The sequence below is a fragment of the Sphaeramia orbicularis genome, chromosome 4 (genome assembly GCF_902148855.1).
Source record: "Sphaeramia orbicularis chromosome 4, fSphaOr1.1, whole genome shotgun sequence".
Lineage (NCBI taxonomy): Eukaryota > Metazoa > Chordata > Actinopteri > Kurtiformes > Apogonidae > Sphaeramia > Sphaeramia orbicularis.
In genome coordinates this window covers 60,045,310-60,060,565 of record NC_043960.1, presented here as the reverse complement: position 1 = coordinate 60,060,565, position 15,256 = coordinate 60,045,310, and the positions used below count along the sequence as shown (strand labels likewise).

The following is a 15,256-nucleotide window of genomic DNA, read 5'->3' as shown; positions in this document are numbered from 1 at the left end:
CTTTTTCTTTTTGGATATTTTTTCATATGAACGTACACTTCCAGATGCTTTAGTGCGCATGTGCAGGTGATATACACCATTAGCATTTCTTACCTTAGCTGTGATGACTGTGTTTGTTCAATTCTCCGGTTGAAGTGAGTTAAAATCCTGCACCAGCTATGGCAGAAGTGTCCATGAGCCTCCATACATGTGGAACTTTTCATCTGTTGAACAGTGTGAGCACTTGTGCCGTAAACCAGGTACTAATGTCCATGGAAGAGGCCGGAGGCAGCACTTCTGTTACAGATGGGCTGGTTTTCTCAGGTTATACGGATCTGTGTAGTTTATAGAGGTGAACTAAACAGAGTACCGAACCCTGGCATCTTTGCGAAGTTTGTCTTGATACGGTATCCGTTCCTTCTTCTTTTTTCCTCTCCATTATATTCCCTTACTGCTCCTTTTCGTGGAGAAACAGTGCTTGTCGTTCGCTTGCCCACTAAGATGGCGCCGAGGGCGTGTCTGTGACGTCAGTGTCAAAGACCGGATATGATCTCAGGTGGATCAGACCAAAAAAAAAAAAAAAAAGTGGATCAGACCAGTAAAATAATAGCATAACATATAAATACTGTCAACTTCAATTCTTTTCGATGTTTTAGAGGAGATAAAAAGTACGACGGCATATTAGGTTCATGTAAGAAAAAATAAAACAAAAATAAAACAAAAAACGCTTGACTTTATTCTCGTTAACGACTTTATTCTCCTTAAATAATGAGGTTTTTTTTAAACTATGACTTTATTCTTGTTAAATAATGACTTTAATCTCATAGTGACAAGTGTTTTTTTTTTCTTATGTGGCCCTAATACGCCGTCATAAAAAAGACAAATTACATGATAAAAAATGTTTACATCGACAAACTATCCTTTAAAAAATGTGGAAAAACATGAACAACCTGGAATTTATTATGAAAAATAAATGTAACAAAACATTTAGTAACAGACAGAATATTGGGACAATTAAAAAAATTAACAAATTTTTAAAAATTTACAAATTAACAAAAAAAAAAAGAAAAAAGCCAACAAATATGATCAATTTTAATGAAATTTTGGAGAAAAAAAATTGAGAAACATGACCACAATTACCAGATGAAAATACAAAAAAAATTAAATAAAATGGCCAAAAATGAACTAAAACTTGAGCAACATGAACAAAATTATGTTAAAATTGCACTTTTCTTAAGACATTTCAGGTTGTTCATATTTGTTCAGGTTAGTCACATTTTTTGTGAACGGAGAGTTTATGAATGTAAACAGTTTCATGTAAAGAGAAGAATTTGGAGTTGACATTATTATGGATTATTTTATTGGTTTCACTGGTTTAAATTAATCTGGCTGCAGGTTCTACCGTCAGAGGTCAGGTTCTGGTTCTGGTTCAGGTTCAGGTCCTGGGTCAGGTTCAGGTTCAGGTTCAGGTTCAGGTTCTGGTTCAGGTTCAGGTTCAGGTTCAGGTTCAGGTTCAGGTTCAGGTTCTGGTTCTGGTTCAGGTTCAGGTTCAGGTTCAGGTTCTGGTTCAGGTTCAGGTTCAGGTTCAGGTTCAGGTTCCACCTTCAGTTTCGTCTGGGTTTAGATTCAGTCGTAGGTTTGGATTTTTCCGCTTTCATTTTCCCTGACTGGATTCGTAAACCTTTAACGGAGTCGAGTCCGAGACCCAGGGGCGTTCACGTGGGCCCAGGGGCGTTCACGTCCCGTGTCGATGGCGTCCCGTGCCGGGGGGGGCGGGGCCTGTGGCGGAGGCAGTGACTCAGAGCTGCAGTTTTCCTCCTTTAACTCCACTCTCAAATCCCCCCTGACAGCCGTAGCGTGTAGAGGAAAAAGACATATTTCTGCCCAGAGAGGAGGAGGGGTGGGGGGGTGGGGGGGTGAAGGAAAAGCAGAGGGAAGGGAGGGGTGGGGGGTGGGGTCCGCTGTGTAACTGATCGCTGGAAGTGATTTGGCTAAAAACAACACGTCATTATAGGCGTTTGCAGGGGCAAAGCAAACAGCTCGTATTTTAGACCAGGACAGGCCAACAGGAGCCCCCCAGCCCCCCAGCCCCCCAGCCCCCCAGCCCCTCAGAAGAGAGGAGGACGGCCTGGATGTGAGAAGTGGTGTCATCCATCAGAGTCCAGTTGATCCATCATGGTCCAGATTCTGACGTGGCCCAGTGACCCCCCAGAGGAGGAACCTCCAGAAGATGAAGCATGAAATCAGACCCAGCCACCCCCCCCACCCCCCCCCCACCCCGCCCAAAAAAAGAAAGATTTATACGCTGCATCTACAGCCTTTTATCATTTAACCCCCCCCACAGGCTGACCGGAGCGTGTCAGGTCCAGGTCCAGGTCCAGGTCCAGGTCTTGGCGGTCCGCCTCAGTCCTTGTCAGGCCGTGGTCGGTGTTTTGACAGATCTCTGGTTTTTTGGACCTGCTCCTCAGTGTTGACCCCCCCCCCCCCCACCTCAGTCATTAACAGTCAGTAACTCACCCTGTTGCCGTGGACGTCCAGCACCTGCAGCTTCATGAGACGGGTTTTCTGGGTCTGAGTGTTCCAGGTCCTCAGTAGAAGTCTGGACCCACAGCTCCCCCTGGTGGTCCCACCCCGGCTCTGTCTGAGGCCCAGTCCAGATCTGAAGGACTGGTTCTGGAGGGTCTGGTGAAACTCTGTATGTTAGTTGAGGAAAACCAAAACCAGAAAAATCAAATCAAATGAAATAAAAATAAAAACCAACATGACGCAGAACTAAACAGAAGAACCGACTGTTGTGTTCTTCACGGTTTCTTCATTTCTCTGTTTGTTGTTTTTGAGATCGTTGAATTTCTGAACTAAAACCACAATCATTTAAAAACAGAGACAGATTATTTTCATGTTATTTGTTAATGTCTCTGTCATTAATGTAAATACTGGTTCCACTGGTTCCTCTGGTTCCACTGGTTCTACTGGTTCCTCTGGTTCTACTGGTTCCACTGGTTCCTCTGGTTCCACTGGTTCTACTGGTTCCTCTGGTTCCACTGGTTCTACTGGTTCCACTGGTTCCTCTGGTTCTACTGGTTCCACTGGTTCCTCTGGTTCCTCTGGTTCTACTGGTTCCACTGGTTCCACTGGTTCCTCTGGTTCCACTGGTTCTACTGGTTCCTCTGGTTCCACTGGTTCTACTGGTTCCACTGGTTCCTCTGGTTCCACTGGTTCTACTGGTTCCACTGGTTCCTCTGGTTCCTCTGGTTCCACTGGTTCTACTGGTTCCACTGGTTCCTCTGGTTCCTCTGGTTCCACTGGTTCTACTGGTTCCACTGGTTCCTCTGGTTCCTCTGGTTCCACTGGTTCTACTGGTTCCACTGGTTCCTCTGGTTCCTCTGGTTCCACTGGTTCTACTGGTTCCTCTGGTTCCTCTGGTTCCTCTGGTTCCACTGGTTCTACTGGTTCCACTGGTTCCTCTGGTTCCACTGGTTCTACTGGTTCTACTGGTTCCACTGGTTCCTCTGGTTCCACTGGTTCCTCTGGTTCCACTGGTTCTACTGGTTCCACTGGTCTGCAGTTGATCATAAACGTTCAGTTTCACATACTTTAATGAGATGAATATAAACCAGACGACCAAAGTGCTGTTGATCTGCTGTTTTGAATGGATATGATGAAGTGTTACTCCACATCTATTGCTTTATATCATTTATCATTCAGTCCAGTTTCATTTATATTAATTCATAACTCTTTACATTTAGAGCAGGTCTAAAGCCGACCCTTAAAATGTATCTGTACTATGTATATAAAACAACGACATTTTATCCACATTTCTAATTTACTTATAACCAACCTTAAACGCTCCCATAGGCATTATTATTTTACAGCACGTTTCATATATGAGACAGTTCAAAGTACTTCAGTGGAAACACTGAAAACATTACAGCAGGGAAGCAAGAAAAAGTACAGGCATGTTTAATATGTGAGGTATTTAAGGGTGTTTCAAACCATTACAAGTATATCACTGTAAGGATTTTAGTATTTGTTCCCAAAAATGACATTTTGTGCAGATATTTTTATTTACTGAAAATTTTTTTAAATAATGCTAACGGTCTCAGTCAATGTTTTCTGAGGTATTTCATGGTGTTATAAAGCATTTTTAAGGGGGTCATCAGTGCCCCCTGGTGGTCAAGTATAAGGTTACACTATGAGCTCCAAAATCTGGTGGGTTTAATTTGGTTTAATTAACCCTTAAAGACTCAAACAACCACTGGTGATGAAAACCATCTGCTGATCTAAACTGTTTAATACCTGCTGATCCATTAATCCTATCGATCCATGTCAATAAATAATGTAAAATACAGTTCTTCATCTTTTCATGGTCGTCACATAGGACCATATTTGGACGTTCAGAGGCTCCATAGTTTCCGTGGAAACACCGTCATCTTCTACAACTGGGATCTGCAAGCTTTGGAATCAAAAGAGCCATTTTGGATTTGAAAAAGAAGAACAAATGTGACCGGAGCCATACAAAAAAGATTTCACCCATCTACATTTTACCCTGAAGGGGCTGTTCTTCTGCAGCCTATTCGCCTATTTAATGTTGTATTTCCACCACAATAATGCAATGTTTGGTGCATTTATGAAATTATACCATTACATTACAGAAAACATTCAAGATTTGTACAATTTTCTAATGATGTGCATTATTTCCAAACAAAATTACATTGTGTAAAAGACAAAAGAGCTCAGTTTTCATGTAAATAGGCCGACTATTAAACAGCCAAACTACTGACAAATGCAAACGGAGTATCTTATTTTAAATTTGGCCAAAAAATAATGTACAGTAACATACATTTTGGTTTATATGCTGTCAAAAAAATTATGTTATTCTGTGTATAGCCTGCACATTTTTGCAGATGAACAATGTTAGAATTGATTTAGACCTAGAACAATGTTAAAAAGTCATGGTTCATTCAGTTCATTTCAAAATGCTCCCTATGTTTTTTTTGACAAGCAGAGTCATAAAGAGAGTCATATGAGCCACGTTTGGCCCAGGAGCCAGAGAACGCCCCCCCTGTTCTACAACAATGATTTACCAGTGAACAAAGACAAAGAAAAAAACCTACAAAAAATAAGTAATGTGGAGAAAATGAGCCAAAAAATACTAAAATAAAGGAAAAAGGGTTAAAATAAGCACACAAAAAAAGAAAAAAAGAAAAAAAAGAAAGAAAAAAACATACAAAATAATAAATAATGTGGAGAAAATAAGCAACAAAATGAATAAAAAAAAAAAGAAACACCGATCCCCCAGTAAAACCCATGGAGTTGGATCAATGACAGTGGGTTTATGTTCAGTTAATGAAAAAGTCTCATTTTCTTCATTTTCTGTGTTTCTAATATTATGAAAGTTAACTGTAATCTGAGTTTTTATGAACATTTACATCATCAGTGAATTAAATATATGTGAAAGTACCTGATTTTCATTGAAGAAACACAAAATACAGTGGATGATATTATTAAAAAATGCTGATAAATTGCTTTAAAAAAAATTAAATAGAGAGAAAATTCATCTGTGAACTGACAGAAAACTAACACCGGGTCGTTGTGGGTTCAATGTTTGTGTTTCCAGTCTTTCAGATCAGTTGGTTCTGTCGGATCGACCCGTCAGCGCCTACGGGTTCAGAGGAGACGACCAGTTCTACTACGGCTTCAACACAGCGTCCCGCTAAAACCTGGACCAGAACTGGACCGGGACTGGACCAGGACTGGACCGGAACTGGACCAGAACTGGACCGGAACTGGACCAGAACTGGACCAGAACCACATCCACAGGTCCAGATGAGGACAAGCAGGACCGGATCTGGACCCCTGAGACCAGATCTGGACCACCAGGACCACCAGACCAGTCAGGTTCTATGTGAAAATCTACTGCAACATGATGTTAATTTCCAACATTTCACTTTTGGTGCTTTTACTTTTTCTGTGTGTTTGAGTCAAATGAACATTTAATGTAGTTTATTCTATAAAACTGAGAACGTGTCTCTAGTTTATTATATAAAAATGTTGTATTTGCAGAAAAAAGACAAACTGCACAGACTAAAACATCCACAGATACGAATAAAACCCACCGACGTTTGACTGACATGTTGTAAATGAACTGACAGTGAATACATGTGAGTTTCTTTATTTAGTGAAAATGCAGAGAAACTGTTGAGGAACTAACCCCCTCATTTCAGTTTGTTTTCTGTAAAATCAAACAGTTGAATGTATGTTCAGTTAATGAATAAAATGAACAAAAATAAATAAAAAAAACTTACAAAACAATTAATGTGGAAAAAATGAGCCAAAAAATTACTAAAATAAAGGAAAAAGGGTTAAAATAAATAGTAAAATGAACAAAAACAGCCAAAATAATGAATAAAAATGAATTAAAATGAGTCAGTAAATGTAGAAAATAATAAATAATGTGGACACAATTAGCCAAAAAATTACTAAAATAAAGGAAAAAGGGATAAAATAAGCAGTAAAATGAACAAAAACAACCAAATAATAAATAAAAGTGAACAAAATGAGAAAGTAAACGTATTCATTTTATTTTATTTATTATTTTGGCTGTTTTTGTTCATTTTACTGCTTATTTTATCAATTTTTCCTTTATTTCAGTAATTTTTTGGCTCATTTTTTCCAAATTATTTATTTTTTTGTAAGTTTTTAATTGTTTCTGTTCATTTCATAAAATGTAGAAAATCATTGTTGTGGAACTAACCCCTCATTTCAGTTTGTTTTCTGTGAACTCAAACGGCTGAATGTACGCAGCTTCATGTGTGGATCAAATGTTCGCTTTATTTCAGTTTTAGTTTTATTCTAAAGTAGAGATGCCTCGACTCCGATACTCAGTGTGCGTACTTGTATTCATACTCGTAAAAGTAATCCGATACAAATGCACCGATACCACTTCTGTCCGTGTGACATTCCCAGTTCAGTTCAGCAGACACGAGGAGGAGGAGTAATGAGTGAAGAGTGAAGAGTGAAAAGTGAAGAGTGAAGAGTGAAGAGTAATGAGTGAAGAGTGAAGAGTGAAGAGTGAAGAGTAATGAGTGAAGAGTGAAGAGTAATGAGTGAAGAGTGAAGAGTAATGAGTGAAGAGTGAAGAGTGAAGAGTAATGAGTGAAGAGTGAAGAGTAATGAGTGAAGAGTGAAGAGTGAAAAGTGAAGAGTAATGAGTGAAGAGTGAAGAGTGAAGAGTAATGAGTGAAGAGTAATGAGTGAAGAGTGAAGAGTGAAGAGTAATGAGTGAAGAGTGAAGAGTAATGAGTGAAGAGTGAAGAGTGAAGAGTGAAGAGTGAAGAGTAATGAGTGAAGAGTGAAGAGTAATGAGTGAAGAGTGAAGAGTAATGAGTGAAGAGTGAAGAGTGAAGAGTAATGAGTGAAGAGTGAAGAGTAATGAGTGAAGAGTGAAGAGTGAAGAGTGAAGAGTAATGAGTGAAGAGTGAAGAGTAATGAGTGAAGAGTGAAGAGTGAAGAGTAATGAGTGAAGAGTGAAGAGTAATGAGTGAAGAGTGAAGAGTAATGAGTGAAGAGTGAAGAGTAATGAGTGAAGAGTGAAGAGTAATGAGTGAAGAGTGAAGAGTAATGAGTGAAGAGTGAAGAGTAATGAGTGAAGAGTGAAGAGTGAAGAGTAATGAGTGAAGAATGAAGAGTGAAGAGTGAAGAGTAATGAGTGAAGAGTGAAGAGTAATGAGTGAAGAGTGAAGAGTAATGAGTGAAGAGTGAAGAGTAATGAGTGAAGAGTGAAGAGTGAAGAGTAATGAGTGAAGAATGAAGAGTGAAGAGTGAAGAGTAATGAGTGAAGAGTGAAGAGTGAAGAGTAATGAGTGAAGAGTGAAGAGTGAAGAGTGAAGAGTAATGAGTGAAGAGTGAAGAGTGAAGAGTGAAGAGTAATGAGTGAAGAGTGAAGAGTGAAGAGTAATGAGTGAAGAGTGAAGAGTGAAGAGTGTGGAGACTGAGCCAAAGAAATGATCAAAGTGACGCTGACTGACAGTAACGTTAGTGTGTGTGTGTGTGTGTGTGTGTGTGGGGGGGGGGGGGGGGGGGGGGGGGCTGATTTCAGTGAAAATTTTCAGATTCAACTTTAGCCCTGATTTTCGGATGCAAGAAGATGTTCTAAACACTCCTGTGTAATTTTTTTGAAATTTTCATCAAACCCCCCCCACCCCGAAAATTACTTTTTTAACCCTGAAAACATGGTTTTTTGTTCAACTTTAAACCTTCTGCACTTCTGATAAAGTCCAGTGTGTCAGTCTGCTTCTGCTGGACCTTCAGTGTGTTTGTGACACAGGTCATGTCTGCAGAGTGCTGTGCACTACAGAAGGTGTAGAGTCAAAGGTCAGATTAGAGGTCAAAGGTCAGATTAGAGGTCAAAGGTCAGATTAGAGGTCAAAGGTCACCCAAATGGTCCAAATGCAGATGTGATGGAACTCAGCTGTTCATGTGGGTTCTTCCAAATGTTGGGCTCAGGTTCTGTCCTCAGAACACATCTACTGACCACAAACAGCTGACATTCAGTCACACCCATTCAACACAACTGTTTCCTGTGTATTCTGCACAGACATGAACACAGAACAGACGGCAGTTCCACAGCACTGACAGCTACATGAACCTGTCCTGTGGGGGCAGAGGACAGACCTGGAGCCACAGACAGAAGGTCCTGGGTTCAGTTCAACACCAGGACATGGGGGTGGGGCCTTTAGTCCATGGGGGTGGAGCCTTTCTGTGTGCAGTTTACATGTTCTCCTGTGTTTGTGTGGGTTCTCTCTGGTCCTCTGGCTCCTCCCACCATCCAAACACATGCTCTGATAGGTTCATGGGTTCATCTAAATCCCCCACAGGTGTGAATGTGACAGTGTGTTTGTCTGTATATGTTCAGTCTGTGATGAACTGGTCACATGTCCAGGGTGAACCCCGCCTTCACCCGTAAGTAGCTGGGATAGGCTCCGCCCCTGTGACCCTAGTGAGGATAAAGCGGGTTCAGAAAATGAATGAATGAATGAAGTGTTAGTGATTCCCTCCTAAATGTGTGCTGGTGTTTCCACACTAACGGCAGCAGATTCAAATGTTCTGTCCATGTTTGAACCCGTAGTCTGTACTGTGTCTGTAAAGGGCCAAAGGCCTGGGGGGTCCCACCAGGAAACCAGAGGAACAGAACTGAGGACAGATTTGATCAAATGTCAGAATGGTATGAATTTTTGAAAAAACTAGTCATTTTGGTGACCTTTGACCTCCACCATGACCTTTGACCTCCACCATGACCACCAGACTGTTCCTAGTCCACAGTACTGTGTCCACACAGTCTGGCACTGACAGGACCATGAACTGTCCCATCATGAACAGATTTAGACACTGAACTGGACAAAAGAGTGGAGGAGCTGAAAGATGAGGTTTTCAGAGTTAAAAAAGGAATTTTTTTTGGGGGGGGGGGGGGGGGGGGGGGATTTGGATGAAAATTTCCAAAAAATTCCACAGGAGTGTGTAGAACATCTGGTTGCATCAGAAAATCAGGACTAATGTGGTATTTGATATTAAGCCCCCCCCACCCCACCCCCCGTTCCAGACACAGACAGATACAGACGCAGCGTTCTGTCCGTCCTCTGCGTACATTCCATCTGTTTTCCAGCTGATGGAGGATGAGTACCCAGACAGAGAACACCAGCGGACCGCCGCCAGTGGAAGTGAAAACCAAACCTCTCACTCATTTGTCTTTTCTCTTCCTGCTGAAGCGAAACTTTTAAACCTTACCAGAGAAAACGCTGTAACATTAGTATCACATTAGTGTTACCTCTGTCGTCTACAGGTTTTTTATTTCTGACTTTCCTCTTCTTCGTGGTATTTGTCCAGTATGGTTAATTCAGAGCGGCGCCCCCTGGTGGATTAATTGTCAAACGTTCATTCCAACACATTACATGTCAGTAGCAGCACTTTGTTCCAGTCAGACTAATGACAACGACAATAAAGCACATTTACAAAAGGAACTAACAACTGGAATGGGATTATTAAGGACTAGGATCAGTACTCAGTATCGGCAAGTACTCAAATGTAAGTACTCGTACTCGTACTCAGTCTGGAAAACAGTGGTATGGGTGCATCCCTGTTCTAAAGTGTCAGTGGATGAAACACTTTAACGCTGCCGTCGCTCAAACCACTGAGTCTGACTGTAAATAATAATTTTCTTCCATATCTAACCATCTACTTTCATCACATCTGAGTTAAACTTTAAGGAAATATTGATGTTTATAAACTATATGGACAAAAGTATTGGGACACACCATGTCTCCAGCTGTAAGATTTCCTGTTCATGAGGATCTGAGAAAAAACATCAATGTTTCCTTAAAGTTTAAGATTTTTCTTCCTCAGTCAGATGTGATGACAGTAGATGGTTAGATGTGGAAGAAAATTATTATTTACAGTCAGAGCAGGAAAAATATTATAGGAATTTAGAGGAAAAAACATTTAAAATCAAAGTCACTGATTTAAAAAAAAAATAAAAATCAATATTGATATAAAGGCAGCCCAATCCCTGTCATTTTAAAAACAAAGATGATAATAGAACCCAAACGAACCAATGCACTGATATTTATCCCATAATATAAAACTATATTCTGACATTAGTCCTTATTATTGTTAGAAAAGAAACGCCTTAATCCAACGTGTCCACATACTTTTGTACACGTTGTGAACCTGACATAAAATTGTACAGATTTTTTTTTTTCTTTTGCTCATGAATGTCGTCACATGATCAAACTGTGTCATTTATGTTTATTAATGACAGTGTAACTGAATATGAAGCTGTGTCTTCTCTCTGAGCTGATGTTAAATCTGCTGGATCTTCTGTGGGTTTGGAATCTTTTAATCTTCTTACTGTGCTTCTGTTTGTGCCTGATGGAGGTTCTAAACGTTCTTCTGTGACTGTGATCGCTGGAACATGTTCATGTGGAGCAGAAATAAACCAGTACTGGAATCACAGACTTAAATAGACTTTTATTGTTGTGTTCGTCACATGTCAGTTCAGCTTTAAGGCACGAGGGGGCGCTAACGCTCCACTATGGCTTTTCACAGACTGAGACCAGTCTCCATGGCAACCGCATCCCCATCGCCGAGGTGTCGGGGCAGGAGGAGGTTCTGCAAGAGGCACGAGGTGAGCTCCAGGACCAGGTCCAGGTCTGTGGAAAACCTGGTCCCGGTCCTGGTCCAGTACAAATGGATCCGGTCTGACTCAGAGGAACAGTTTGACATTTAATCTGGTTTAATAAAGTCAGGGTTAAAACAACAGTCTGAACCTTTTAAAACTGTTCTTGTTCAAACAAAAACACATCTACGAACGGATCTGAATCCATCTGGTTTGTGTTGAATTAAAGAACACGAAGCAGGAAATGAACACGAACTGTAGCTGAACTTCACCACATTCTAACAGGACTCTGAAACATTTCAGATTATTCATATTTTTGGTGAAAGGATCGTTTGTAAATGTAAAACATTTTCATGTAATTTTACTTTTTTACATTAAAACAAAGAAAATAGTTTGTATTTCTCCTTATTTATAGGTTATTATTTGAGTATTTGACTGATCCGACCCATTTTTGATCATCAGGGTATAATTTTTGCGTTTTAACAAATTCATGTTAGGGGCCGGAGCGGACCCGTCGGTGCTCAGTTTTGGTGTTTGTTGGACACCCGTGTGTTAGAGCTCCATGAAACTGAAGGAACGCTGTGAAAACTGGTGGTAGTGTTTGTTGTTGTTGACGTGGTTTGTTTAGTTTAGGATGAAGGCGATCGACAGGACAAACAAACCTGTGAATGACATGCTCGTTAAGAACATGTTAAGAAAAAAAACTAAAAAAACAGAGCACGTTAACGGCTGCATCGTTTGTTCATGTGTAACTGAGGGATTCTGGGATTCTTCAAAAAGTTAAATTTAACGTCAACGTCAAAGTCGTTTTGCGACGTTAATGGACCTAAAACAAACTGGTGTTCAGAGAACGCAAACCTCCGCCAAGCACCCTGAACGCTGCGCACGTGTGGATCGACTATTTCTGTTTAAAGTATGGATGCGCAAAACAATGTTCATCATGATATTTCATGAATTGCATTTTTTTTAATTTTTTGAAAATGGTGCATAAAAAATAACAAAAGTCAACCGAGCACAACAGAAGAGAAATGGAGCGGAATGATATTTGGTCCAAAGTTGAATCTGGTCCCAGTCATGTGTCTGTCCAATTAGATTCAATTCACATCAATATTAGTTGAGTTCTAATTTTAAATGTGTGGGAAATGGGATTTTCAGTGTTCAGTGTAAATGTCCACAGAGTCCACATTCCACAGTGGATGTGGACAATTTAGTTCCACATACAAGAGATTGTTCTAAGCTACAGGTGGATCCAACTGGAGGAGAATCGGAGTCGTTTGGAATTTTGGATGAATTTTGGAAAATGTCTCACTGATGACAGATGGAAAACTGTAGATGTTGTGACCTTGCTGTGACCTTGAACTTTGTCCTACTGGGACCAAAATGGACTGGGTTGGTCCCAGGGCCTAGGCCTATCTGTGGGGAAGATCTGGGAAAGATGGGTGGAAGAGTTTTACACTGAAGATGAACAAACAAACAAACAAACAAACAAACAAACCAACAAACAAACAAACAAAGCAAAGTGATCACACTACCGCCTGGCGGAGGGAATAATGAACCTACTGGATGACTGTCCACGCCCGTCCCAGTACCACCCCCTGCTGATCACATGACCACACAGTTTTCTAAATGTCAAACTGTTCCTTTCAGTGGTTCTAAACCCGTAACAGTAGAACCTTCAAGCACTTTGGTCAAAAAAATGCTAACCCTAAAATACAAGTCTGTCAAACCAGAGGTGAAACGGGCCTGAAACAGAACCAGAATCTGCACCAACGTATTTATTAGAATTTACTGTGTAAAGTGGATCTACCGTCATGTTCTAGAACGTTCTAACCCTACAGAAGCTCAGACTGTTCTAGAACGCTCTAAACCTACACAAGCTCAGACTGTTCTAGAACGTTCTAACCCTACAGAAGCTCAGACTGTTCTAGAACGCTCTAAACCTACAGAAGCTCAGACTGTTCTAGAACGCTCTAAACCTACAGAAGCTCAGACTGTGAACTGGTTTCACCTCTAGTTGAACTGATTATAATTCAAACAATAATATTTCCCATATTTTCAATCATACGTGTTCGGAGGGTCATGGAAGCTGCTGTGATGGTTCTGTCTTTGTCCATGTTTGAAGACCTGAGGACCCTTTCAGGACCAGAGGCTCCTCTTGGACCACCTTGTCCTCCCATCCTCCAATGACTCAGCGTCTCTGGTTCCAGTCGCCGCCGGTTCCGTCACTCCTGCTCTTCCTCCTTTGGGATTCCGCTCGGATAACGCTGCACCAGCTCCTCCACCTCGATCACCTCCACCACCAGGTCCCGGATCTCTTTGATGCAGTCCAGAGGCGTGGCATCAGCTGCAGGGGGCGTGGCATCAACAACAGGAGGTGTGGTGTCAACTACAGGAGGCGTGGCATCAGCTGAAGGAGGCGGAGCGTCAGCTGCAGGAGGAGTGGCATCAACAGAAGGAGGTGCAGTGTCAGCGGCAGGAGGCGGAGCGTCAGCCGCAGAAGGCGGAGCATCAGCTGCAGGAGGCGGAGCACCGACGTCTCCGCTCTGTACCTGGGTCGCCTCCTGGCTCCTGGCGGTCTCCTCTGGATCGGAGCTGACGGGGGACTTGCTGGGCTCCTCCTCCAGGCGGTCGGAGGTGGTGGACACCTCGTCCTCGCTGCTCTGTCTCACTTCGGCCTCGTCCAGCGACTCCACGTCTGATGGAGGCGACTCACTTCCCACCGACACGTCCAGAGAGTTTGGATCTGAGGTGGATGTGGACACGGGGGGCGGGTCCTGGTATGCAGGGGGAGGTGCCAGGGTTGGACCACCAGGAGGGTCCTGATCTGCAGGGGGAGGTGCCAGGGTTGGACCACCAGGAGGGTCCTGGTCTGCAGGGGGAGGTGCCAGGGTTGGACCACCAGGAGGGTCCTGGTCTGCAGGGGGAGGTGCCAGGGTTGGACCACCAGGAGGGTCCTGGTCTGCAGGGGGAGGTGCCAGGGTTGGACCACCAGGAGGGTCCTGGTCTGCAGGGGGAGGTGCCAGGGTTGGACCACCAGGAGGCGCCTCCGGCCTCAGACTCTGCAGTTCTTCTTCTTCTTCTCCTGGACCGCTCACTGCTTCAGTCTGAGCCTCCAGACATTCTTCAGTGGTGGGTTCTGTCAGAGGGGCTTCCTCAGGCTCCGCCTCCATCTGGATCTCCGTCTCTGGAGCTGGCGTCTCGCTGGCGTCAATAGAAGGCACTTCCTGTGCTTTGACTGGAACGTCTGCTTCCACCTGGATGTTCTCCACCGTTTCATTCTGGACACCGTTCTCCACCGTCTCCTTGGTCTGGATCAGGTTTTCCGCTGGGGTTTGGACGTCTTCCACCGTCTCCGTTGGTGCGGCGTTTTCCACCGTCTCCACTTGGACAACGTCTTCTTCCTTCTCTTCCTGGACGTTGGTTTCCAACTTTGGAGTCTGGACGGCGTCTTCCACCTGCTCCACCTGGACCAGGGTCTCCTTCTGCTCCACCTGGACCAGGGTGTCCTTTAGCTCCACCCTCCCCAGCGGCGTCTCGATGGCGCCAGTTTTGGATGCGTTGTCATCGTCTTTCTCCTGTTGCTGCAGAGACTCCAGACCGCTGGAGGACACGCCGTTGAGCACCAGAGGAGACGGGGGTTGGGGGGCGGTGGGGGTCCAGGATGTTCCAGCAGAGGCGGGCGACATGGCGGGGCTGCTGGGCGTCGACCCGGACGGCGAGGACAGACTGGAGCGACTGGACTCACTGAGCAGGTCTCTGCTGTCGGTGATCAGGTTGAACTTCCTCAGACTGGCCGCCTCCTTCACCACTGCAGAGACAGAGTGGACAGTTAGGACACAGAGTGGACAGAGAGTGGACAGTAGGGATGAGAATCGATAAGAATTTAATGATTCTGATTCCATTATCGATTTTGCTTATCGATTCTGTTTGGGTGAGGGAATAAAAGAGTACAAACAGGTGTGTTTGCATTAACTGTCTTTTATATTTCCATCTGCACAGAAAATAGAACATATACAGTATGAACAAATAATAAGAACAGACGATGCTGGGCCTGGTTTGGTGGTGGTGGGTGTACAGTGAAAGTGAAACTACAGACTCTTTACTAAT

General features: G+C 43.0%; 2 protein-coding genes across 3 annotated transcripts in view; one reads left to right on the top strand and one right to left on the bottom strand.

Annotated features, from left to right (window-relative positions):
- Nucleotides 1-6,079, top strand: part of LOC115418525 (kinesin-associated protein 3-like) — a 47,888-nt gene extending 41,809 nt beyond the window's left edge. The window contains exons 20-21 of the mRNA XM_030133028.1: nucleotides 5,597-5,699; nucleotides 5,777-6,079. Coding sequence (XP_029988888.1) covers nucleotides 5,597-5,696 — 100 coding nt within the window. The 3' untranslated portion in view covers nucleotides 5,697-5,699; nucleotides 5,777-6,079. The remainder of the gene's footprint in view (nucleotides 1-5,596; nucleotides 5,700-5,776) is intronic.
- Nucleotides 6,080-13,117: 7,038 nt separating this feature from the next.
- LOC115418659 (protein Niban) overlaps nucleotides 13,118-15,256 on the bottom strand; it is a 42,127-nt gene continuing 39,988 nt past the window's right edge. Inside the window, exons 14-15 of one of the 2 annotated variants that reach the window (XM_030133199.1) lie at nucleotides 14,184-14,957; nucleotides 13,118-14,138 (exon numbers count right to left, since the gene is read on the bottom strand). In XM_030133199.1, the coding sequence (XP_029989059.1) occupies nucleotides 13,372-14,138; nucleotides 14,184-14,957 (1,541 nt within the window). In that variant the 3' untranslated portion in view covers nucleotides 13,118-13,371. Of the gene's footprint in view, nucleotides 14,958-15,256 lie in introns of both variants that reach the window. The other variant, XM_030133198.1, reaches the window with a different exon arrangement.